This window comes from Oncorhynchus gorbuscha, linkage group LG02 (assembly GCF_021184085.1).
Source record: "Oncorhynchus gorbuscha isolate QuinsamMale2020 ecotype Even-year linkage group LG02, OgorEven_v1.0, whole genome shotgun sequence".
Taxonomy (NCBI): Eukaryota; Metazoa; Chordata; class Actinopteri; order Salmoniformes; family Salmonidae; genus Oncorhynchus; species Oncorhynchus gorbuscha.
In genome coordinates, this window is record NC_060174.1 from 90,294,490 (window position 1) to 90,321,492 (window position 27,003).

Genomic DNA, 27,003 nt, shown 5'->3' on the forward strand with positions numbered 1-27,003 from the left:
AGTGAGGTGCAGTATAGGTAGGTGAGCCAGTGAGGTGCAGCATAGGGGGGTGAGCCAGTGAGGTGCAGCATAGGGGGGTGAGCCAGTGAGGTGCAGCATAGGGGGGTGAGCCAGTGAGGTGCAGTATAGGTGGGTGAGGCAGTCACAGCACTAGTCTTCTTACCCGTCTGGGTCCGTTGTTCTTCAGCTCAAACACGTCCATGGTGTAGTTGACCCTGCGTCCATAGTGGTCAAACTGGACATTACCTGTTAATCCCTGCAACCGGACCTGCAAACAGTATCATCCGAGTATTCAACACCGGTAACTTTACCAAAATTACCAGAAATCCTGGTTGGAAGATTCCCAGAATCATTAGGTAATAAGAAGGAAATCAGGAATCATCCGACCATGATTTCTGGAGATCCTGGAAATTACCAGAATTTTGCAACTACATCAGAGTGGAAGAATACTTTTATTTTACTTTTAATAAGATCGATTTCATATGACATAGTATGTAGTGTTGACTGGTGATGTAATTTGTGGACATCCTTGACGCAACAAACCAAATTTGGTTCTGTGAAAGTTTCCAGAACATTCGTTCGGGCAAATGTTCTTATGACACAAAAACTGTCCAGTCGTGCTGATGAATATAGAATGTTTGTATAAAACATTCATCTGATGTTGCAAGAATGTTCCTAGAACACATTTAATCTGTTCTTGAAATGTTCCCAGAATGTTTCATTAGGTTATGGAACAGTCTGGTGAGAACATTTTGAGTGGAAATCACAGAATACATGTTCCCAAAACACAACAACTTTCCACTTCTGCAGATGATTCTACAATGTTTCCTTTAGGGTGCAAAAAACATTCACCCTATGTTGCAAGAACATTCCCAGAACACATTTCATCTGTTCTTTAAAGGTTTCCAGAATGTTTCTTTAGGTTGTGGGAACATTGTAGGTATATGATGAGATAGGTTCCCAAAACACTAAAACTGTCCAGTTGTGCTGCCATTCAGATAATGTTTGTATCGGGGTGCACAAAACATTCATTTGATGTTGCAATTTCTTTTTACAGAACAGCCATTATGAGTTCTTTAATGGTTCCCAGAACATTTAGGTCGTGGGAAAAGTGTGAATACATTACAAGAGATAGGTTTCCAAAACACAAAATATACTCAGTTGTGATGACATTTATACAATGTTCATACACTTTTCACACTATCATGCCAACCCGCACTGGACATTTCCTCAATGTTGCAAGAATGTTCTTGTGATACTCATGAAGGTTGCAGAGAACATTCCCACATTTCACGTTGCATAATGTTCCACAATTTCCAAATAAGTCCGTTTTTATGACATAATATTCCATTAATGTTCACGCAATATATATTTTTCTTGGAGGTCCTCAGAACATTTCAATCACTTTTAGAACATTTTATTTTTAAGTCTGACAGAATATTAGCTCAACATTGGCAGCATGCACATTTTTATTTAGCTCCTTATTAAAGCAAAAGAAAGCGGATTGGAATACATCACCATTATGGTTCTCTCCAGATTTGATTGGAATACATCTCCATTATGGTTCTCTCCAGATTTGATTGGAATACATCTCCATTATGGTTCTCTCCAGATTTGATTGGAATACATCACCATTATGGTTCTCTCCAGATTTGATTGGAATACATCTCCATTATGGTTCTCTCCAGATTTGATTGGAATACATCTCCATTATGGTTCTCTCCAGATTTGATTGGAATACATCTCCATTATGGTTCTCTCCAGATTTGATTGGAATACATCACCATTATGGTTCTCTCCAGATTTGATTGGAATACATCACCATTATGGTTCTCTCCAGATTTGATTGGAATACATCACCATTATGGTTCTCTCCAGATTTGATTGGAATACATCTCCATTATGGTTCTCTCCAGATTTGATTGGAATACATCTCCATTATGGTTCTTTCCAGATTTGATTGGAATACATCTCCATTATGGTTCTCTCCAGATTTGATTGGAATACATCTCCATTATGGTTCTCTCCAGATTTGATTGGAATACATCTCATTATGGTTCTCTCCAGATTTGATTGGAATTCACATTTGAGGATAGCATTGTAGACCCACTACAAGGTGAAATAGGCACACAAGTAATTTAATCAAACAAACATATTTTTACATGACATATGCTGACAAACTGCACATTATTTAATTCATAAGACATTTGAACAGCATTTCATCTCAATCCAGGTATTTTATGCCCTGCGCCACCAGGTAAGCGCTCTGACATATTAAGCGCTCTTACATATACTGCCATGTCAGCCAGGAATAACGGCTGCCTTTTTAGCCTTCTTAGACATAATTAACATAGGGATATACTGGTAACTGGGTTATTCACCATGACTTCACCCACCCTCTTCATATACTGCATACTTCTGGGCCCATATTTACAATGTATACAAGACTATGAGTTCTGATCTCAGATCACTTTCGCTTTTTCAGATCATGAAAAATAAGACAAGTGTCTCAAAGCAGGAATTATATTGGGTGCGTTTTATTAAAAAGTTGAAGAGTACATTTTACAATGTACAATGTAATTTCAATATATTTACAATGTATTTTCATTTCTACAATGTTTTATTTTTTACAGTTAGCTCAAAATTCTTCATTTCTGACTGGACTTATGAATCTGGACGAAATAAACTCTCTTTTAGTATAGTGGATATTAGCATCAATTTTACATTCTTTTTTCAAAAGAAAAATGGTTCAAGAATATGTGGGATTGAACCTGTGGATCTGCAACCAGATCATTGACCTTCGGCGCCACCCGGGACTAGCTGAGACCTTGTGTATTTTCCCCAATCTAATATTGTCAATCAGGACACGGCACACAACCACTGAGTTATTTAACACGTTCCCCTTCTCTTTATATGCTGTGTACTTGTAATATTGTTTTTTGTGATTTTACTCTTTGCTATTGTGCATTTCTTAAACCATTTTAATTTGAAACAATCACAGAAAGGTACTTTTATTTTTATTTGCATTGGACCTTTATTTAACCAGATAGACTAGTTGAGAACAAGTTCTCATTTACTGCGACCTGGCCAAGAAAAAGCAAAGCAGTTCGACACATATAACAACACAGAGTTACACATGGAGTAAAACAAACATACAGTCAATAATACAGTAGAAAAATAAGTCGATATACAATGTGAGCAAATAAGGTGAGATAAGGGAGGTAAAGGCAATAAATAGGCCATGGTGGCGAAGTAAATACAGTATAGCAATTAAAACACTGGAATGGTAGATTTGACAATAGATGAGTGTGCAAAGTAGACATACTGTGGTGCAACGGAGCAAAATAAATACATGAATAAATACAGTAGGGGAAGAGGTAGTTGTTTGGGATATTTATAGATGGGCTATGTACAGGTGCAGTGATCTATGAGCTGCTCTGACAGCTGGTGCTTAAAGCTAGTGAGGGAGATAAGTGTTTCCAGTTTCAGAGATTTTTGTAGTTCGTTCCAGTCATTGGCAGCAAAGAACTGGAAGGAGAGGCGGCCAAAGAAAGAATTGGTTTTGGGGGTGACAAGTGAGATATACCTGCTGGAGGATGCTACGGGAGGGTGCAGCTATGGTGACCAGCGAGCAGAGATAAGGCGGGACTTTACCTAGCAGGGTCTTGTAGATGACCTGGAGCCAGTGGAAGCGAGGGCCAGCAAACGAGAGAGTACAGGTCACAGTGGTGGGTAGTATATGGGGCTTTGGTAACAAAATGGATGGCACTGTGATATACTGCATCCAATTTGTTGAGTACGGTGTTGGAGGCTATTTTGTAAATGACATCGCCAAAGTCGAGGATCGGTAAGATGGTCAGTTTTACAAGGGTATGTTTGGCAGCATAACGTAACGTTAGCTAGCGAGCCAGGCAGCTTTATCTTGAAATTAAAATTACTTTCTGACAAAATTAGAAATGTGTAATATCTGAAAATGTAACTAGCTAGACGCTCTTACCTGTATACATGGATGGACGCTTCTCCCTCTGTCACAGACGTCATGGTTGCACTTAGTTTGAAGATGTATAAAACACCTGTCTCCGGATTACAACAGCCTTCAGTGTGTTCTCTTGTTATCATACTCTAATTCCACTGATTTCAAAACTTGGTCCTCCAGAAAATGGAGAGCAACACTTTTGCAGTTCTACTAATTTATATCCTTAAAAAAAGCAGCGTTAGAAAGGATTACCTACACATACTGACCAGCTCATGTTATAGACAGCAGAGAGCTACATGGCAGACCAATCGGAACTCATCTCTCGGCATGTCTAGCCCATCCATTATCTCAGCCAATCATGGCTAGTGGGAAGGTGCCTGTCTTTTTCCGTGGCTAAACCAACGAGGCTGGTAATTTAACTATTTTATTCATATTTACAGATTGCATACAAGTTTGTTATTAAGGCACATGAAAGTTCACATGTTCCAGAAGGCATATCTGCCAAAAAACACATTTTGATAAAAAGTAAATGTATGTTCAAACTGCTCTCCTGTGAAGTAGTGACGCATGACATATGCCTAGTTTCCTGAAATGAGTCACATATGTTTTTTTTTTTATTTATTTATTTATTTCACCTTTATTTAACCAGGTAGGCTAGTTGAGAACAGGTTCTCATTTGCAACTGCGACCTGGCCAAGATAAAGCATAGCAGTGTGAACAGACAACACAGAGTTACACATGGAGTAAACAATTAACAAGTCAATAACACAGAGAAAAAAAGGGGAGTCTATATACAATGTGTGCAAAAGGCATGAGGAGGTAGGCGAATAATTACAATATTGCAGATTAACACTGGAGTGATAAATGATCAGATGATCATGAACAGGTAGAGATATTGGTGTGCAAAAGAGCAGAAAAGTAAATAAATAAAAACTGTGGGGATGAGGTAGGTGAAAATGGGTGTGCTATTTACCAATAGATTATGTACAGCTGCAGCGATCGGTTAGCTGCTCAGCTAGCTGATGTTTGAAGTTGGTGAGGGAGATAAAAGTCTCCAAATTCAGTGATTTTTGCAATTCGTTCCAGTCACAGGCAGCAGAGTACTGGAACGAAAGGCGGCCAAATGAGGTGTTGGCTTTAGGGATGATCAATGAGATACACCTGCTGGAGCGCGTGCTATGGATGGGTGTTGCCATCGTGACCAGTGAGCTGAGATAAGGCGGAGCTTTGCCTAGCATGGCCTTGTAGATGACCTGAAGCCAGTGGGTCTGGCGACGAATATGTAGCGAGGGCCAGCCGACTACAGCATACAAGTCGCAGTGGTGGGTAGTATAAGGTGCTTTAGTGACAAAACGGATGGCACTGTGATAAACTGCATCCAGTTTGCTGAGTAGAGTGTTGGAAGCAATTTTGTAGATGACGTCGCCGAAGTCGAGGATCGGTAGGATAGTCAGTTTTACTAGGGTAAGCTTGGCAGCGTAAGTGAAGGAGGCTTTGTTGCAGAATAGAAAGCCGATTCTTGATTTGATTTTCGATTGGAGATGTTTGATATGGGTCTGGAAGGAGAGTCTGCAGTCTAGCCAGACACCTAGGTACTTATAGGTGACCACATATTCAAGGTCGGAACCATCCAGTGTGGTGATGCTAGTCGGGCATGCGGGTGCAGGCAGCGATCGGTTGAAAAGCATGCATTTGGTTTTACTAGCGTTTAAGAGCAGTTGGAGGCCACGGAAGGAGTGTTGTATGGCATTGAAGCTCGATTGGAGGTTAGATAGCACAGTGTCCAATGACGGGCCGAAAGTGTATACAATGGTGTCGTCTGCGTAGAGGTGGATCAGGGAATCGCCCGCAGCAAGAGCAACATCATTGATATACACAGAGAAAAGAGTCGGCCCGAGAATTGAACCCTGTGGCACCCCCATAGAGACTGCCAGAGGACCGGGCAACATGCCCTCCGATTTGACACACTGAACTCTGTCTGCAAAGTAATTGGTGAACCAGGCAAGGCAGTCATCCGAAAAACCGAGGCTACTGAGTCTGCCGATAAGAATATGGTGATTGACAGAGTCGAAAGCCTTGGCAAGGTCGATGAAGACGGCTGCACAGTACTGTCTTTTATCGATGGCGGTTATGATGTCGTTTAGTACCTCGAGTGTGGCTGAGGTGCACCCGTGACCGGCTTGGAAACCAGATTGCATAGCGGAGAAGGTACGGTGGGATTGGAGATGGTCAGTGACCTGTTTGTTGACTTGGCTTTCGAAGACCTTAGATAGGCAGGGCAGGATGGTTATAGGTCTGTAACAATTTGGGTCCAGGGTGTCACCCCCTTTGAAGAGGGGGATGACTGCGGCAGCTTTCCAGTCCTTGGGGATCTCAGACGATATGAAAGAGAGGTTGAACAGGCTGGTAATAGGGGTTGCGACAATGGCGGCGGATAGGTTTTGCAGCTCTTTCAGAACATCTGCTATCTGGATTTGGGTAAAGGAGAACCTGGAGAGGCTTGGGCGAGGAGCTGCGGGGGGGCCGGAGCTGTTGGCCAAGGTAGGAGTAGCCAGGCGGAAGGCATGGCCAGCCGTTGAGAAATGCTTGTTGAAGTTCTCGATAATCATGGATTTGTCGGTGGTGACCGTGTTCCCTAGCCTCAGTGCAGTGGGCAGCTGTGAGGAGGTGCTCTTGTTCTCCATGGACTTCACAGTGTCCCAGAACTTTTTGGAGTTGGAGCTACAGGATGCAAACTTCCGCCTGAAGAAGCTGGCCTTAGCTTTCCTGACTGACTGCGTGTATTGGTTCCTGACTTCCCTGAACAGTTGCATATCGCGGGGACAGTTCGATGCTATTGAAGTCCGCCACAGGATGTTTTTGTGCTGGTCGAGGGCAGTCAGGTCTGGAGTGAACCAAGGGCTGTATCTGTTCTTAGTTCTGCATTCTTAGATCAAATGTTCTATGAATTACATATAAATTACATGTGTCCTTCAATCACTTTCAGATGTGAATTGCCATTATATCTCTAGAGAAACATAATGGCGATATTTTCCTATCTGCTTTCTTCTGTTTTATGGACATTTACAAATTTGCATGCTGAGAATGTTGTGGTAATATTAGGTACAACAACAACAAAATATAACATTTTCTAAATGTTCTGAGGACCTCAAAGAGAAGTTAAATTTATATTAGTTGAATATCAATGGAATATTAAGTTAAAACTTTGCTATGCAACCTATAGCAAAGTTTGGAAAATTGTGGAACATTGTGGTAATGTTCTATGCAACCTATAAGAACATCAAAATAATATTGTTGCAACATCCCAGACAACTCCCATAATTTAATGTAATGTTCTGGGACCTTTTAAAGAACTTAGACCAGGTGTTCTGTCAACATGCTTACAACATAGGAATGTCCTGTGTAACCCAACATTGTATGAATGTCATCACAACTGAGCATATTGTGTGTTTTGAAAACCTATCTTCTGCAATGTACCCACACTGTTCTCACAACCCAATTCATCTAATGAAACATTCTGGGAACATTTAAAGAACAGAATGTTATACTGTATAAAACCCTAACTAGAACTTGATGGGAATCTTAGCTAATGTTCTGGCAATGTTCCCGGTTTGCCGGGGAGTTGTTTGTAGTTATTTCATGAACCGAAATGTCTTTGAGGTGCAGTGATAGATACTTGTTTGAGGGTGCGCTCCATGTCGATGCCCTGGTTCCATGGGGCGGCGGGGTTGGCCAGACAGTCCCCAGCGTTCCCCCTGCGAGAGATGTCCACTTTCTGCCTACGCAGGTTCCTGAAGGCCTCCGCCATCACCATCACGCCGTCGTAGGTCAAAGCCGAAGTGTACTGGCGAACAGGAGTGAAGCGTCAGGTGTGTGTGATGGAGGGATGAGGTGTGTGATGGAGGGATGAGGTGTGTGATGGAGGGATGAGGTGTGTGTGATGGAGGGATGAGGTGTGTGATGGAGGGATGAGGTGTGTGTGATGGAGGGATGGAGTGTGTGATGGAGGGATGGGGTGTGTGATGGAGGGATGAGGTGTGTGTGATGGAGGGATGAGGTGTGTGTGATGGAGGGATGGGGTGTGTGATGGAGGGATGGGGTGTGTGATGGAGGGATGAGGTGTGTGATGGAGGGATGGGGTGTGTGATGGAGGGATGGGGTGTGTGATGGAGGGATGGGGTGTGTGTGATGGAGGGATGAGGTGTGTGTGATGGAGGGATGGGGTGTGTGTGATGGAGGGATGGGGTGTGTGATGGAGGGATGGGGTGTGTGTGATGGAGGGATGAGGTGTGTGTGATGGAGGGATGGGGTGTGTGATGGAGGGATGGGGTGTGTGTGATGGAGGGATGGGGTGTGTGATGGAGGGATGGGGTGTGTGTGATGGAGGGATGAGGTGTGTGTGATGGAGGGATGAGGTGTGTGATGGAGGGTGTGTGTGATGGAGGGATGGGGTGTGATGGAGGGATGATGGAGGGATGGGGTGTGTGTGATGGAGGGATGGGGTGTGTGTGATGGAGGGATGGGGGTGTGTGATGGAGGGATGGGGTGTGTGTGATGGAGGGATGGGGTGTGTGTGATGGAGGGATGGGGTGTGTGTGATGGAGGGATGGGTGTGTGTGATGGAGGGATGGGGTGTGTGTGATGGAGGGATGGGGTGTGTGTGATGGAGGGATGGGGTGTGTGTGATGGAGGGATGGGGTGTGTGTGATGGAGGGATGGGGTGTGTGTGATGGAGGGATGGGGTGTGTGTGATGGAGGGATGGGTGTGTGTGATGGAGGGATGGGGTGTGTGATGGAGGGATGGGGTGTGTGATGGAGGGATGGGGTGTGTGTGATGGAGGGATGGGGTGTGTGTGATGGAGGGATGGAGGGTGTGTGTGATGGAGGGATGGGGTGTGTGTGATGGAGGGATGGGGTGTGTGTGATGGAGGGATGGGGTGTGTGTGATGGAGGGATGGGGATGTGTGTGATGGAGGGATGGGGTGTGTGTGATGGAGGGATGGGGTGTGTGTGATGGAGGGATGGGGTGTGTGTGATGGAGGGATGGGGGTGTGTGATGGAGGGATGGGGATGTGTGATGGAGGGATGGGGGTGTGATGGAGGGATGGAGGGATGGGGATGTGTGTGATGGAGGGATGGGGTGTGTGTGATGGAGGGATGGGGTGTGTGATGGAGGGATGAGGTGTGTGTGATGGAGGGATGGGGTGTGTGTGATGGAGGGATGGGGTGTGTGTGATGGAGGGATGGGGTGTGTGATGGAGGGATGGGGTATGTGTGATGGAGGGATGAGGTGTGTGTGATGGAAGGATGAGGTGTGTGATGGAGGGATGGGGTGTGTGTGATGGAGGGATGGGGTGTGTGTGATGGAGGGATGAGGTGTGTGATGGAGGGATGGGGTGTGTGTGATGGAGGGATGAGGTGTGTGTGATGGAGGGATGAGGTGTGTGATGGAGGGATGGGGTGTGTGTGATGGAGGGATGGGGTGTGTGTGATGGAGGGATGAGGTGTGTGTGATGGAGGGATGGGGTGTGTGTGATGGAGGGATGGGGTGTGTGTGATGGAGGGATGGGGTGTGTGATGGAGGGATGGGGTGTGTGATGGAGGGATGGGGTGTGTGTGATGGAGGGATGGGGTGTGTGTGATGGAGGGATGGGGTGTGTGTGATGGAGGGATGGGGTGTGTGATGGAGGGATGGGGTGTGTTTGCTCACCCATGTGACTATGAAAAGAGACAAAGGTTTCTGCGTGTGTGTACAGTATACATAGTCTGGGTACCAGACGTTTTAGTTAACATTCTACTCCACTTTGGGAAATGACAGGAGTGGCAAGAAGTAATATGTAATAGCCGAACAGAGAAAGTACCCAGGATACTGTATACTGGGCATTAAAAATATACTTTTCAAAATGCCTGTAATACAGCAAGGTACATTGTGTTATTGTGACTAACTCTCTCGCCATGTGATGCCAAATTCATTAGCAATCACCTAACAATAACCCCGTCTTAAAGAACTAGTGTAGAGAGAAACAGAGATTCGGTAATGCGGTACAGATGAAGGCAGTAACAGTGTAGCCAATCACATCAGCTTGTCATGGCTCATATCAGGATCAGTTTGGCCAGGACCAGGCAGAGCTTAAACAATCAGTGTGCTGCTGACAGACACAGTGGATGGTGAGAGAGAGAGAGAGAGAGAGAGAGAGAGAGAGAGAGAGAGAGAGAGAGAGAGAGAGAGAGAGAGAGAGAGAGAGAGAGAGAGAGAGAGAGAGAGAGAGGGGAAAAGAGGTCTGAGTGTTTAGTCTACTGTAGCACAGAGTGGGCCTGGAATCAGTTATCCAATGTGGGAGAGTTAATTTAACCTTCACCCTGGTCTGGGAAAATCCTTATTGGAGAGTTAATTTAACCTTCACTCTGGCCTGGGAAAATCCTTATTGGAGAGTTAATTTAACCTTCACTCTGGCCTGGGAAAATCCTTATTGGAGAGTTAATTTAACCTTCACTCTGGCCTGGGAAAATCTTTATTGGAGAGTTAATTTAACCTTCACTCTGGCCTGGGAAAATCCTTATTGGAGAGTTAATTTAACCTTCACTCTGGCCTGGGAAAATCTTTATTGGAGAGTTAATTTAACCTTCACTCTGGCCTGGGGAAATCCTTATTGGAGAGTTAATTTAACCTTCACTCTGGCCTGGGGAAATCCTTCTCATTAACACCGCTCTCCTTCCACCCTTGTTCATTTCAGCTCTCTGTGGGGGCCACGGTGTGTGTGTGTGTGTGTGTGTGTGTGTGTGTGTGTGTGTGTGTGTGTGTGTGTGTGTGTGTGTGTGTGTGTGTGTGTGTGTGTGTGTGTGTGTGTGTGTGTGTGTGTGTGTGTGTGTGTGTGTGTGTGTGTGTGGACCACCAACCCTGTGCCAGGAGTGGACAAGCTGCCTACACCAACAAGGGTCAAAGGGGGCAATAACCAACGCTGATGCCACCCGCTCCCTGGGCATGAAGGCTGGCACAAACTGATACATGTTTGGCATTGGTAAGAGTCTGGGCACTTAAATAGAAGAGGGACAGTCCTGCCAAGGAGTTATGAATGGGGAGAGGAGGGTGTTGTAGCTGTTTTGTCCAGGGGTGTCAAACTCATTTTGCCCCGGGGGTCGCATTCGGTCTTCAACGAGGTCCGGAGGGCCGCACTGAAAATGTTATATATTTCCTTGTGAGCAAAATTGATAAAAATGGTCCTCTATCTATTGTTTTTGGAATTTACCATGCTCCTTGACTGTCTAGTTTTAATTATATTGATTATCAGTAGGCTGTACACAGGAAAGAAACTATATGAATGTAGGTCCATTATAATTTCTACAGTTTCCATTTGCTTTTAGTTATTTTAAAGTATAATGAGTTCGTCCCCCACCATTCACTATTTTTTTGTTGTATTTATTCATTTTTTACTCAAACCACCCGCAGGACAAGTTCCATAATACTACAAGTCAAACCACCCGCAGGACAAGTTCCATAATACTACAAGTCAAACCACCCGCAGGACAAGTTCCATAATACTACAAGTCAAACCACCCGCAGGACAAGTTCCATAATACTACAAGTCAAACCACCCGCAGGACAAGTTCCATAATACTACAAGTCAAACCACCCGCAGGACAAGTTCCATAATACAAGTCAAACCACCCGCAGGACAAGTTCAAACTACAAGTCAAACCCGCAGGACAAGTTCCATAATACTACAAGTCAAACCACCCGCAGGACAAGTTCCATAATACTACAAGTCAAACCACCCGCAGGACAAGTTCCATAATACTACAAGTCAAACCACCCGCAGGACAAGTTCCATAATACTACAAGTCAAACCACCCGCAGGACAAGTTCCATAATACTACAAGTCAAACCACCCGCAGGCCAAGTTCCATAATACTACAAGTCATAACCAACCTACAAATCACAACACATCCAAAGTGTGATTATAATGAAATACTGCCTTGGTTCGTGGACCTGGGAAGGTGCTATCTAGAACCTAAAAGAGTTCTTCGGCCGTCACCATAGGAGAACCCTTTGAAGAACCCTTTTTGGTTCCAGTTAGAAACCTTTTGGTTCCAAGTACAATCATATTGTGTTCCATGTAGAACCCTTTCCACAACGGCTTCTACATGGCTCCCAAAAGAGTTCTAACTGGAATCAAAAAGAGTTCTACCTGGAACCAAAAAAAGGTTCTCCTATGGGAACAGCTGAATAACCATTTTGGATAGTTTATTCACTATATAGTGCACTACGTTTGACCAAAACTCTCCATGGGCCGTATGTTTGACATCCCTGATCTAGACTGTGACCAGAACACTGTTGGGCTCCAGTAATTACAAAATGAAAAACTATGGATGGTGCTACTGTACACCAGAAGGGTTGTTTGGTAGGGAGAACATTGGAATGGTTTTACCAATTTCACTTTAGATTCTGACGTTTATCCACGTTTCTCCAAAGATCAAATTTCAAAGTGTTTTTGACACCCTTCATTCGTCTTGCTCAAGCCAGTACATTTTCTTGAAACCTCACATTTTCAAAGGTTTTGGATAGGGTTAAAACATTACATGTAGGCATGGCTGAGTTAAGATAGGCTAATAAAAATAAAATGACTATCTACCACTGGGAAAGAACACGAGACCTTCAGATCCGGAGTAATGGGATTATGCCCGTTCACCACCCCTGTCCACAATGCAAAACCCAAGCCCACTTCATGGAAATAGCACTGTTGCCCCTAGTGGCCGGTTTTGAAGGCATTTCCCGATGTCCTCAGGACATAGACAGATGTTCAATTTTGAAGTCAATCTTGAGTGATCTGCATGGATATTGGAGCAAAAACACAAGCATACACACACACTGGGCGTCGTGGCACAGCAGTATAGCTTAAATCGGTTAGTCCGTCACATTCTCGCAGCTAGGGCCAATGACCCCCAGGGTGGACCAACAACAGTGCTGATGATGATGCCCCCTCCATACCATCTCTCCCCTACCTACCCCCCCACTCGCTCTCTCCCCCTCCCTCCCCCTCCCATCAATTCCTAGGAAATGCATCTCAGATCAGCCCTCAGAGATTCTGACTCATGACGCACTGATGTGTCCGGGTGGTAGGTGACTGCTGCTCACAGAGCCCCTTAAAGGGAGAGTTTATAATATTTTCAACATTTAAGATTATTTTCAACTTCTCTTTGATGTTTCATCCAAACCATTTTAAGTTCCTTAGCTGGTTAATTAGCAACGTACAGAATCTTCTGGATAGAATTTGTAGAGCATGGGTCCAGTACATTTCAAGTGCATCAGGACAGCTAAAATGCATCAGTTCTCATGGCCCCTAGCAAGAGTGGAGCTCCCTCAGGCATTGGGTTACACTATTCCAATACTAAGAAAGTCCACAGGTGTGAGACAACGAGGAGATTGTGACACAATCACATAGCCTGAACCTCTCCACGAGACTGCACCACAGTTAGCAGGTACTGTATGACCTTCTTGATCCAAATCAGTCAGGTTTCAAGACTAGTCATTCAACTGAGACTGCTCTCCTCTGTATCACGGAGGCGCTCCGCACCGCTAAAGCTAACTCTCTCTCCTCTGCTCTCATCCTTCTAGACCTATCGGCTGCCTTCGATACTGTGAACCATCAGATCCTCCTCTCCACCCTCTCCGAGTTGGGCATCTCCGGCGCGGCCCACGCTTGGATTGCGTCCTACCTGACAGGTCGCTCCTACCAGGTGGCGTGGCGAGAATCTGTCTCCTCACCACGCGCTCTCACCACTGGTGTCCCCCAGGGCTCTGTTCTAGGCCCTCTCCTATTCTCGCTATACACCAAGTCACTTGGCTCTGTCATAACCTCACATGGTCTCTCCTATCATTGCTATGCAGACGACACACAATTAATCTTCTCCTTTCCCCCTTCTGATGACCAGGTGGCGAATCGCATCTCTGCATGTCTGGCAGACATATCAGTGTGGATGACGGATCACCACCTCAAGCTGAACCTCGGCAAGACGGAGCTGCTCTTCCTCCCGGGGAAGGACTGCCCGTTCCATGATCTCGCCATCACGGTTGACAACTCCATTGTGTCCTCCTCCCAGAGCGCTAAGAACCTTGGCGTGATCCTGGACAACACCCTGTCGTTCTCAACTAACATCAAGGCGGTGGCCCGTTCCTGTAGGTTCATGCTCTACAACATCCGCAGAGTACGACCCTGCCTCACACAGGAAGCGGCGCAGGTCCTAATCCAGGCACTTGTCATCTCCCGTCTGGATTACTGCAACTCGCTGTTGGCTGGGCTCCCTGCCTGTGCCATTAAACCCCTACAACTCATCCAGAACGCCGCAGCCCGTCTGGTGTTCAACCTTCCCAAGTTCTCTCACGTCACCCCGCTCCTCCGCTCTCTCCACTGGCTTCCAGTTGAAGCTCGCATCCGCTACAAGACCATGATGCTTGCCTACGGAGCTGTGAGGGGAACGGCACCTCAGTACCTCCAGGCTCTGATCAGGCCCTACACCCAAACAAGGGCACTGCGTTCATCCATGGGGCGTGGCCTGTCTACGGTCTGAAAGGAATGTTATGTTTCGAGCCCAGGCTCAACATGGAAACAAGGGCACTGCGTTCATCCACCTCTGGCCTGCTCGCCTCCCTACCACTGAGGAAGTACAGTTCCCGCTCAGCCCAGTCAAAACTGTTCGCTGCTCTGGCCCCCAATGGTGGAACAAACTCCCTCACGACGCCAGGACAGCGGAGTCAATCACCACCTTCCGGAGACACCTGAAACCCCACCTCTTTAAGGAATACCTAGGATAGGATAAGTAATCCCTCTCACCCCCCCCCTTTAAGATTTAGATGCACTATTGTAAAGTGACTGTTCCACTGGATGTCATGAGGTGAATGCACCAATTTGTAAGTCGCTCTGGATAAGAGCGTCTGCTAAATGACTTAAATGTAAATGTAAATGTAATGTATTCTAAGTGTGTGTGTGTATGCACGTCTATGTAAGTGTGCGTCTGCATATCTCCCAGCCCTAGCAGGCAAACCCATACCTCTGCAGTTGGTCCTGTAGAATCCTAAAGCCACCTTCCCATGCACCAGACCAGACTGACCAGAGTCTAAAGTAATCCTACACACAGTCAGTCAGCCAGCTATTCAGTCAGTCAGCCAGCCAGCCAGCCAGCCAGCCAGCCAGCCAGCCAGCCAGCCAGCCCAGCCAGTCAGAACTAGAGGTTATCTACTGAAGAATTGTATTGACTTGGGCTCAGCTCTTTTAAATCCTCCATGGGTTCTATCCCCCATGCCTTAGAGGAGAGATACAGGAGAGAACCTTAGGGGAGAAGACCTTACTCCAGGCATGGTGTACATTCGGGGGGCTGTCGCTCTTCAGCAAATGGGGGAAAGGCATATGACATTAGAGGAGACTTAATCCCAGTCAGGGTGTTACCTTCGGGGGGCTGTCGGAGCCTGGGTACTCCCTCTGGTCCAGCTTGTTCCAGCGCTGCATCAGCTTGATGACCATGGGGTTACTGAAGTCCACTAGCTGGAAGCCTGACACGTTGGCCCCGCCATGCATGAAGCGCTCGAGGTTGATGTCCTTAAAACCCTGAGGAGAGAGAGAGAAAGACATCAATGGAGAGAAGTAAGGAGAATGAGGAAGGCATGCAAAAGGTAGATGGAAAGAGGGAGCGAAATAAACCGAGGGGGAGGGAGAGAGAGAAAGAGAGGCAGAGCATTATGTTATACCGCAACAAAAAAGGACACCAGATAGTTCTTTCCCCTAGCCTTTTCTAAGATCTGGGATCACCGGCTGAGCCTGAATTGTGTCGACGCCCTGCTTCTGCAGCAGAGGGCTGGTAAGAAGGATTGTGCCAACAGTAGTCTCTCCCAGCCCAGTGCTCTGATGCCTCCAGTACTGTCACACACACAGTCACTCACATGTAGATGCACACACACACACACACAAACACTGAGCTGTCCTGTTCTGGACATCATTAATACACTGTCACTGTGGAAATGGGCTGAATACTAATTACATAGACGTGGAGAGAGAGAGAGAGAGAGAGAGAGAGAGAGAGAGAGAGAGAGAGAGAGAGAGAGAGAGAGAGAGAGAGACAGAGAGACAGAGAGACAGAGAGATAGAGACAGAGAGACAGAGAGAGCGAGACAGAGACAGAGACAGAGACAGAGACAGAGAGAGAGACAGAGAGAGAGACAGAGACAGAGAGAGAGAATGAGAGAGAAATGGTGTAGTCAAGACATGCCAGGATTTTTTTCCTCACCAAGTTAGCCATGATGTAATGGTAGCCTTTGACATGTTTTCCGACACTGACAATCTGCGAGAGAAGGGAGGAAGAAGCGTTAGAGAAACATTAAGTCAACCCGACTGGAAAGGGACAAACGTTCGACAAACGTTGAGTGAACCCGACTGGATTAGCATTAGCAAGCTTAATTGGCTGTCAGTTGAATGACACCCCAGTGTGTGCGGCTTGGCATCGCGTCAACATTGTCTTTCATGGGGAGAAATCAGACGTGCAGGCTGTCTAAACAAATGAGTAGGCATCCGGATGAGTGCCACACGAGGAGATAGACCGACAGACAGACAGCCAGCCACTATCTGAGGCCAGGTAGTAGGGAATATGAAAATGCTCCAGGCATGGAGAGAGAGACAGAGAATGTTCATTGATCCATTGAACACAAGCAGATCTCAGGTAGCTAAACAGACATTGAACTGAAGACAGCTGCTAAACCCTAACCCTAAACGTAGCCCTTACTTTTACCTTAACTTCTTGGTGACAATGGGCAGTATTGAGTAGCTTGGATGAATAAGGTGCCCAGAGTAAACTGCCTGCTACTCTGTCCCAGATACAAATATATGCATATTATGTTTCATATTGGATAGAAAACACTCTGAAGATTCTAAAACTGTTTGAATGATGTCTGTGAGTATAACATAACTCATATGGCAGGCGAAAACCTGAGACAAATCCAACCAGGAAGTGAGAAATCTGAGGTTTGCAGTTTCATTTAAGTGATTGCCTATCCAATATGCTGTGTCTATGGGGCCAGATTGCACTTCCCAAGGCTTCCAGCAGATGTCAACAGTCTTTAGAAAGTTGTTTGAGGCTTCTATTGTGGAAGGGGGTTGAATAAGAGCTATTTCAACAAGTGGACTAAGCTGTGGCCAATCTGTTGTTTACTGCGCGGTCACGCGGGCGCGCCATTCCTTCTTTTTGCTGTGTAATGAATACGCTATTGTCCGGTTGGAATATTATTGAAGATTTATTATAAAAAGTCCCTAAGGATTGATTGTAAACCTCGTTTGACATGTTTCTACAAACTGTAATGGAACTCTTTCGACTTCGTCTGGATTTTGCACTGGCGCATTGTGCTTTGGAAAAGTGAATTAAACGTGCAAACAAAATGGAGGTATTTGGACAAAATTATGAAGGTAAATTGAAAAAAAAAAACATTTCTTGTGGAAGTGGGAGACCTGGGAGTGCATTCCGACGAAGATCAGCAAAGGTAAGTGAAGATTTATAATGCTATTTATGACTTTTGTTGACTCCACAATTTGGCAGGTAACTGTATGGCTTGCTTTTGTGTCTGAACACTGTCCTCAGATGATTGAATATTGTGCTTTTACCGTTAAGCTTTTTAAAATCTGACACAGCGGTTGCATTAAACTCTTCGATATAGGAGGCGCTATTTTAATTTTTGGATGTTTTGTCACAAAAATATGCTTGACTATGCATATAATTGACAGCTTTGGAAAGACAACACTCTGACGTTTCCAAAACTGCAAAGATATTGTCTGTGAGTGCAACAGAACTGATGTTTCAGGCGAAACCCTGATAGAAATCCAATCAGGAAGTGCCACATTTTTTCAAACCGCCTCATGCCAATGACTCCTTATATGGCTGTGAATGAGCTACGAATGAGCTTACGTTTTCCACATTTTCCCCAAGGTGTCTACAGCATTGTGATGTCTTTTTAGGCATTTCCCTTGAAGAATGGCTGTAAGGGACCATATATGGCATGTGGTCACATGATGACTCCCGCAGAAAACCTTGCGTAAAATACTGAGGTAGCCATTTTTCCAATCGTTTCTTATGAGAAACCAACTGCCTCGACGGATATATTATCGAATACATATGTTAAAAACACCTTGAGGATGGATCCTAAACAACGTTTGCCGTTTTTCTGTCGATATTATGGAGCAAAAAAGTTTGCCGTTATAGTTTAAGTATTTTTCGGTCGATTTCTCAGCCAAGCAGGACGAACAAACGGGAGCTATTTCGCCTACAAAAATAATATTTTTGGAAAAAAGGAACATTTGCTATCTAACTGGGAGTCTCCTGAGTGAAAGCATCTGAAGTTCTTCAAAGGTAAATTATTTAATTTGGTTGCTTTTCTTATTTTCATGAAAATGTTGCTTGCTGCCAGCAAAGCCTAAACTTACACAAATGCTTGTCTAGCGTTGGCTGTAACGCATATTTTGAAAATCTGAGATGACAGTGTTGTTAACAAAAGACAAAGCTTGTGTTTGAATATATTTATTTCATTTAATTTGCGATTTTCATGAATAGGAAAAGTTGTGTTATGGTAATGCGCTTGAGGCTATGATTACGCTCCCGGATACGGGATTGCTAGTCACAAGAAGTTAAGAACAAGTTTATCTTTAATTCTATGTAAAACGTATCTTTCATGAAAGTTTATGATGAGTATTTCTGTTGTCACAAAAAGCAGAAATATAGATCAAATGAATCACTAACCTTTGACAATCTTCATCAGATGATACTCCCAGGACTCAATGTTACACAATACATGTATGTTCTGTTCTATCAAGTTCATATTTATATTCAAAAACTTCAGTTTACATTGGCGCCATGTTCAGAAATGCCTCCAAAACATCTGGAGAAATTGCAGAGCCACATGAAATAACTCTCTTTGGTTGGAGAATGCTTTCTGTGACTAGTTGCTGACCTAACATAATGATATGTTCAGCTTTCGCTGAAAAGCCTTTTTGAAATCGGACACTCTGGTTGGATTAACAAGAAGTGTATCTTTAAAATGGTGTAAAATACTTATATGGTTGAGGAATTTTAATTATGAGATTTCTGTTGTTTTGAATTTGGAGCCCTGCAAGTTCACTGGCTGTCAGCGAGGTGGGACACTAGCGTCCCGAACGATCCCAGAGAGGTTAACCACATCCCTAGCCTAACCCTTACCTCAACTATTTTAAATGTCAACTTCAATGGGGTAACGTCAGAGTTGGGATATCCCAAGGATCCCAGATAGGGCTGACCCTGTTGCTTATGTCACCCTGTAGTATGACTTGGATTATAGATGATTTGTGAGGTACAGTATCAATGTAGTGATGATGAAGACTTTCTAAATGTTCAGTAAAGCATTCATTGTTGTTTGTTTAAAGTTTTAGCCTAATGGGTTTGAATGCACTGCTAACAAATACAATCTGTTTCCACTAGCAGTGCTCCATTCTCCTAAAATGCTAGCTAGATTTTTCTGAACATTGCTAAATGACAAGGTAACGAAACAAAAAATGGTTTGGAAACAATAACACTAGAGGGAAGATGAAAATAAGCTATGCTAAAGAAAAGTGAATTTACCCTTATTAAAATTGGGACCATTCAAAAAACTAGTTTTTACCACTGCATCCCTGGTGAACACAAGATACTACTGAATACCAATGTGTATATTAGATGTGACCTGCTGATTAAGATTACGTTGTGTGTACTGACGCCTACTGAGAGACAATGGGAACTGTTGGAGGTGAGCCCGGCTCCCACAAAAGCACACCACACACACATACTGACTCGCACACACTCACATAAACACTGAGTCGTTAGCACAGTGACAGATGCCGGAGCTGAAATTTGCTAAATAATTGAAAGGTGAGATAGAGATACTGGTTGCCTGGGGGATGGTGGATGAGTACACTATGAAACAGAGAAGGGGGTTATTCGGTTTGTAACTCTGACTACATATAGGCAACTGAGTGGCGCCAGAAGCTATTCAAACATTCTACAATTTGACCTACTAGACTGAATATACCTAAACCTGAATGATTATGTAAAATATGACAATTGTGTTCGGTACAATATGGACCATCTCAGATTGTACCACAAAATATTAATGAATCATGTTTGCAGCTAATTAATTCAAGTAAGCACTCTAGAACTGTAAAATCCACTGCAGGTCTCAAGTTGAAATGAAAGAAAGTGTTTCCTCTAGTCATTTTCGTTACCAAATGGTTCTGTCACCTGTTTTAGACTGTATAGATGAATTGATTAATTGATTTCATTGATTGATTGACCTACTCCAGTATGTTTTTGAGCCTCTTGAACTCCCTAACTGCCTAACTGCCTAACTCCCTAACTCCCTAACTGCCTAACTGCCTAACTGCCTAACTGGCTAACTCCCTAACTCCCTAACTCCCTAACTCCCTAACTGCCTAACTGCCTAACTCCCTAACTCCCTAACTCCCTAACTGCCTAACTCCCTAACTGCCCAGCTGCCCAACTGCCCAACTGCCTAACTGCCCAGCTGCCCAACTGCCTAACTCGCTAGCTGCCTTAATTACCTTTTTCTTTCTTCCTGCCTGCCTGCCATGACTGATTGGCTGACTGATCTCACCTGCTCCAGCATGTTGGTGAGCCTATCGGCCTCAAGGTCGATGACAAACTTCTTCTCCTGCCGTCGGTCCAGGTCCTCCAGGAGGCGCCGGTAGGCAGCGTCGTCGAAGCTCTCCACACAGATGGCGCTCACCTGCCAGCTGTTCTGGCCCGCCTTCTCCATGATGGCCTGCAGTATGGCGTACCCTGAGGGACGAGACCAACCACCAATCAGATCACGGAATTTTATTCCAATAATTTATTTAGCTACATAGTGACAATTAATTAATATTTTACTGCAGTGGGCTAAATCAAGGTCACAGTGTTTCTTGGTAGTCTTAAACAAATCTACTTTGAAACAGAAGTATACACCTCACACATATGGTTATGGGTTTACAAAAAATAAGACACCTGTACCATGTCAGATATAGAGTTGAAATGTATCCAATTTTGAGTTTGCATCCCAATTTTACACTTTATATACATCACTGAAGACTGAAATATAACCAAACCGTTTGACATAAAAACACAGGATTTTCTACGGGTTTATAGAAATAATGTTTATTAACTATGAAATTATGAAAAATATGAATAACATTACACCCGTGAGGCCACTAGGTCATTTGACTGCAGGAAAAGACAACAACATTTGCATATTGAATGCACAACAGTCAGATGCATTGCACCATCACATCTGCACTACAATCATTTACAGTGTTGGTCCCCAAATCAGCACGGAGTGGGTCTCATATTAGGATTCTGCACTTATAGTCTGCTCTCCTTTCAGGGTTAGGGTCAATTCAGTCAGACTAAATGCCAACCCTGCTTCCTATTGGCTGGGAAATGATTGAGTGATATTACTGAGTACTACTGATATCATAAAACTGAAGCCACAATCTAAAAACCCTGGCTTCACAAAAACAACAAGCATCCAAGAAGAGCTTTTCTATCTGTGTTGAATACAGAGTTCTAACCCTTTGCTCCTATGCCAATTCTTCAAATTAGTCCCACAGCAAACCCCCTGTTTTTGAGTAGATGGCCTAGTCTCTTTGATTAGAGACTGGTAGAGTGGGAGGAACCACATGGTGTTTAGAGGGGGGACTCTGGGCTGCTGGGACCAGATGAGGCCTTGTGTAAATAGAGGAATGATAGAGGGGTGAGAGGAAGTCAGGGGAGCCCCGCCCAGCGTCTCCTGTCTTCTCTCCAACAGGAACAGATGTCCCACTTAAACGGACCCTCCTGGTGGCCATCACAAGCTGGCAACCTTTCTCCCTCTGCTCCCAATTAGTAGATTAACCTGTGCTCGAGTATCCACGTCTGGCTCAACCCCCCTTTTTCACTCTCTCTCTTTGCAGTGAGTGAGTGAGTGAGTGAGTGAGTGAGTGAGTGAGTCAGTCAGTCAGTCTGTCTTTGCCAGGAGGACAAGGAGGATGGTAGGTCACACACTGCCACTGCGTCAGCTTCAACACACACCCGTCAGGGCTGGGACTACCTGGATATGTCCAAAAAGAAACTCAAATGTTTGTTTTCATTTCAGAGGGCTGCCGTGCTTCTAGCTCTTAGGAAACTTTGCAGTGTTTTGTTTTTGTATGTATTATTTCTTACATTATTGTAATTACATACAGCAGGGGAAAACTATTGGATATCAGAGCAGCGGTAACTCACCGGCACTACCAGCATTACGCTCAGGAATACGACTTTTCCTAAGCAAATCCTTTGTTCACACCCCACAGTGTTTTGAACTGATTCCAGAGGCCGATCCAAAAACCGCCGGAGGAGGAGAGGTACTCAGAGGTCATCTAGTCTGACTTAGGAGGCACGCAAACCACCCACCGCTTCCGAGTATATTACTCACTAATGTTCAGTCTCTGGATAATAACGTTGACGAGCTCAGAGCGAGGATTTCTTTCCAGAGAGATATCAGGGATTGTAACATACTCCGTTTCACTGAAACATGGTTCTCTCGGGATATACGGGGTCGGTCCAGCGAGTTGGGTTCTCAGTTCATTGCGGAGACAGGAAAAAATATCTCTCAGGGAAGAAGAAGGGCGGGGGTGTATGTTTCATGATTAACAACTCATGCTGGAATTGTAACAAAATACAGGAACTCAAGTCATTTTGTTCACCCAACCTAGAATAGGTCACAATCAAACGCCGAGCGTATTATCTCTCAAGACAATACTCTTCAGTTAAAGTTGCAGCAGTGTACAGTTGAAGTCGGAAGTTCACATACACTTAGGTTGGAGTACTTTTCAACCACTCCACAAATTTCTTGTTAACAAAATATAGTTTTGGCAAGTCGGTTAGGACATCTACTTTGTGCATGACACAAGTTATTTTTTTGAAAAATTCATTACAGACAGATTATTTCACTTAATCACAATTCCAGTGGGTCAGAAGTTCACATACACAAAGTTGACTGTGCCTTTAAACAATTTGGAAAATTCCAGAAAATTATGTCATGGTTTTAGAAGCTTCTGTTAGGCTAATTGACATCATTTGAGTCAATTAATTAGAGGTGTAGCTGTGGATGTATTTCAAGGCCTACCTTCAAAATTAGTGCCTCTTTGCTTGACATCATGGGAAAATCAAAAGAAATCAGCCAAGACCTCAGAAAATAAATTGCAGACCTCCACAAGTCTGGTTCATCCTTGGGAGTAATTTCCAAACGCCTGAAAGTATCATGTAAATCTGTACAAACAATAGTACGCAAGTATAAACACCATGGAACCACGCAGACGTCATACCGCTCAGGAAGGAGATGTGTTCAGTCTCCTAGCGATGAATGTACTTTGGTGTGAAAAGTGCAAATCAATCCCAGAACAACAGCAAAGGATCTTGTGAAGATGCTGGAGGAAACAGGTACAAAAGTATCTATATCCACAGTAAAACGAGTCCTGTATCGACATAACCTGAAAGACCGCTCAACAAGGAAGAAGCCACTGCTCCAAAACCGTCATAAAAAGGCAGACTACGGTTTGCAACTGCACATGGGGACAAAGATCGTACTTTTTGGAGAAATGTCTTCTGGTCTGATTAAACAAAAATACAACTGTTTGGCCATAATGACGATCATGATGTTTGGAGGAAAAGGGGGACGCTTGCAAGCTGAAGAACACCATCCCAACCGTGAAGCACGGGGGTGGCCGCATCATCTTGTGGGGGTGCTTTGCTGCACTTCCTAGTGCACTTCACAAAATAGATGGCTTTATGAGGCAGGAAAATTATGTGGATATATTGATGCAACATTAGTCAGGAAGTTAAAGCTTGGTCACAAATGAGTCTTCCAAATGGACAATGACCTCAAGCATACTTCCAAAGTTGTGGCAAAATGGCTTTAGGACAACAAAGTCAAGGTATTGGAATGACCATCGCAAAGCCCTGACCTCAATCCCATAAAATAGTTTAGGGCAGAAGTGAAAAAAGTGTGTGCGAGCAAGGAGGCCTACATACCTGACTCAGTTACACCAGCTCTGTCAGGAGGAATTGGACAAAATTCACCCAACTTATTGTGGGAAGCTTGTGGAAGGCTACCTGAAACGTTTGACTCAAGTTAAACAATTGAAAGGCAATGCTACCAAATACTAATTGAGTGTTTATAAACTTCTGATCCAAGTTGAATGTGATTAAAGAAATAAAAGCTGAAATAAATCATTATTTCTACTTTATTCTGACATGTCACATTCTTAAAATAAAGTGGTGATCATAACTGACCTAAGTCAGTGTCACACCCTGACCATAGTTTGCTTTGTATGTTTCTATGTTTTAGTTGGTCAGGGTGTGAGCTGAGTGGGCATTCTATGTTACATGTCTAGTTTGTCTCGTTCTATGTTTGGCCTGATATGGTTCTCAATCAGAGGCAGGTGTTCGTCATTGTCTCTGATTGGGAACCATATTTAGGTAGCCGGTTTGGTGTTGGGTTTTGTGGGTGATTGTCCTTGTTCCTGTCTCTGTATTTTGCACCAGATAGGACTGTTTTAGGTTTTCGCACGTTTGTTGTTTTGTTAGTTTATTCGTGTACAGTTTCTTTATTAAAGTACAATGAATAACAACCACGCTGCATTTTGGTCCGCCTCTAGGATTAATTGTCAGGAATTGTGAAAACCTGAGTTTAAATGTATTTGGCTAAGATGTATGTAAACTTCTGACTTCAACTGTAGATGGCAGCATTCACACAAAACTGAAAGTGCGAACCACCGCATTTAACCATGACAAAGTGACAGGGAATATGGCAGAATACAAAAAGTGTAGTTATTCCTTCCGCAAGGCAATCAAACAGGCAAAACATCAGTATAGAGACAAAGTGGTCGCAATTCAACCGCTCAGACACGAGACGTATTTGGCAGGGTCTACAGACAATCACGGACTGCAAAATGAAAACCACTCACATCGCGGACACTGACATCTTGCTTCTGGACAAGCGGAGAAGGTGTATAGTTCCTCGGCGTACACTTAACTGACAAACTGAAATGGTCCACCAACACAAACAGTGTGGTCAAGAAGGCTCAACAGCGCCTCTTCAACCTCAGGCGGCTTGGCACCTAAAACCCTTACAAACTTTTACAGATGCACAATTGAGAGCATCCTGTCGGGCTGTATCACTGCCTGGTATGGCAACTGCAGCGCCAGCAACCGCATGGCTCTCCAGGTGGTGTGGTGTGCCCAACGCATCACTGGGGGCAAACTACTTGCCCGATGTCACAGCCTGTTCACCCCGCTATCACTCAGAAGGCTAGGTCAGTACAGGTGCATCAAAGCTGGGGCAGAGAAACTGGAAAAACAGCTTCTATCTCAAGGCCATCAGACTGTTAAATAGCCATCACTAGCACATTAGAAGCTGCTGCCTATAAACATAGACTTGAAATCACTGGCCACTTTAATACATGGAACACTAGTCACTTTAATAACGTTTACATATTTTCCATTACTTGTCTCATATGTATATACTGTATTCTATTCTATTATACTGTATCTTAATCTTTGCCGCTCTGACATTGCTCGTCCATATATTTACATACCCAGACTATTTGCATTGCCCCCCTTCCCCTCTCTGGATCGCTGCTGCTATTCTGTTATTATCTATGCATCGTCACTTTAATAACTCTACCTACATGTAACATATTACCTCGACACCGGTACCCCCGCACATTGACTCTGTACCGGTACCCCATGTATATTTTAGGCATCTTCTTAAAACTGCATTGTTGGTTAAGGGCTTATAAGTAAGCATTTTACTGTAAGGTCTACTATACCTGTTGTATTCAGCGCATGTGACAAATACAATTTGATTTGATTTGATACTTAGATTTGTGTGTTTTGGGTATATATTGTGAAATTGTTAAATATTACTTGTTAAATATTACCGCACTGTTGAAGCTGGAAACAATGCGGTAATAACACCTGCTAAACATGTGTATGTGACCAACAAAATGTCATTTGATTTGAGATATATTGTATGCTGAAATCCTTGGGCATTTTAAAGAGTTTCCAATAGTGACTTTTTAAAATTCCATCCCTGGCTTGTGTTCATTAGTAACCTGACCACCCATCCACATCACTCTGCCAAAAGGTTATGCTCACTAGAGTCTCTTTCCACAATGAATATATGGAGTGATCAATAGAGCAGAGGAATTCAATTCAGGATTAGTCATCAGGCAAGTTCATTAGGGCACATAAAAACGTTTAAAACCTCTTGCAACGGAGAACAAACGACAACAATTCTGCAACGATACTAGTTTTGTGCTTTGTATATGTCCTATAGTCTATAAGCAACCTGGCTGTGGTCCTATAGTATATATACAGATCTAATGACTAGTTGGCTAGTGGCCCATCTATCCATATGGCTGTGATTACAGTGTTTCAGTCAGAGCCAGGTGCAGCTTCTCTCCTCATGTCAGTGACATCACTGTAATTACACACTGGAGAATAAAGCAAAGCCCATTATGAGCCCTATGAACAACTGACCTGTTGAGGCGCATACAGTATAGACCATTAAGGCGCATACAGTATAGATGATGCACAAAAACACACACACATACACATGCATGAATGAACACACACATGCATGTACACGCATGCACAAACAAAAACACACACACAAGCCCTCCCCCCACAAACGTGGTGCGACCTACGGCAGACACCAAACAGCCCAGAGCAGCAAAAGTAATTCCTTTCTATGTAACGTAACAAAATCCTATCATGCTCTATTCGCAATCGCAGGCAATCCACCTATACCAGCCCCACCAACCAGAGATGAGTGCTACGGCCGGTTTGCCTTTCTTTCCGCTTACCCGTCACTGATTACCAGCTGATAAATCTGTAGCCTGGAGCTGTGTGTGGAGCAGCAGCCAGCCACAATCAGCATCAGTGTCAGAGCAATAGCTGCCTGCCTGTCTGCA

At 44.2% G+C, this 27,003-nt stretch overlaps 1 protein-coding gene across 5 annotated transcripts in view; it reads right to left on the reverse strand.

Moving 5' to 3' along the window:
- Window positions 1–27,003, reverse strand: part of gria4b (glutamate receptor, ionotropic, AMPA 4b) — a 202,376-nt gene that overhangs the window by 39,911 nt on the left and 135,462 nt on the right. For all 5 annotated transcript variants that reach the window (XM_046326651.1, XM_046326634.1, XM_046326669.1 and 2 more), the window contains exons 4-8: window positions 20,628–20,812; window positions 16,253–16,306; window positions 15,418–15,576; window positions 7,653–7,820; window positions 164–268 (exon numbers count right to left, since the gene is read on the reverse strand). In XM_046326651.1, coding sequence (XP_046182607.1) covers window positions 164–268; window positions 7,653–7,820; window positions 15,418–15,576; window positions 16,253–16,306; window positions 20,628–20,812 — 671 coding nt within the window. The remainder of the gene's footprint in view (window positions 1–163; window positions 269–7,652; window positions 7,821–15,417; window positions 15,577–16,252; window positions 16,307–20,627; window positions 20,813–27,003) is intronic.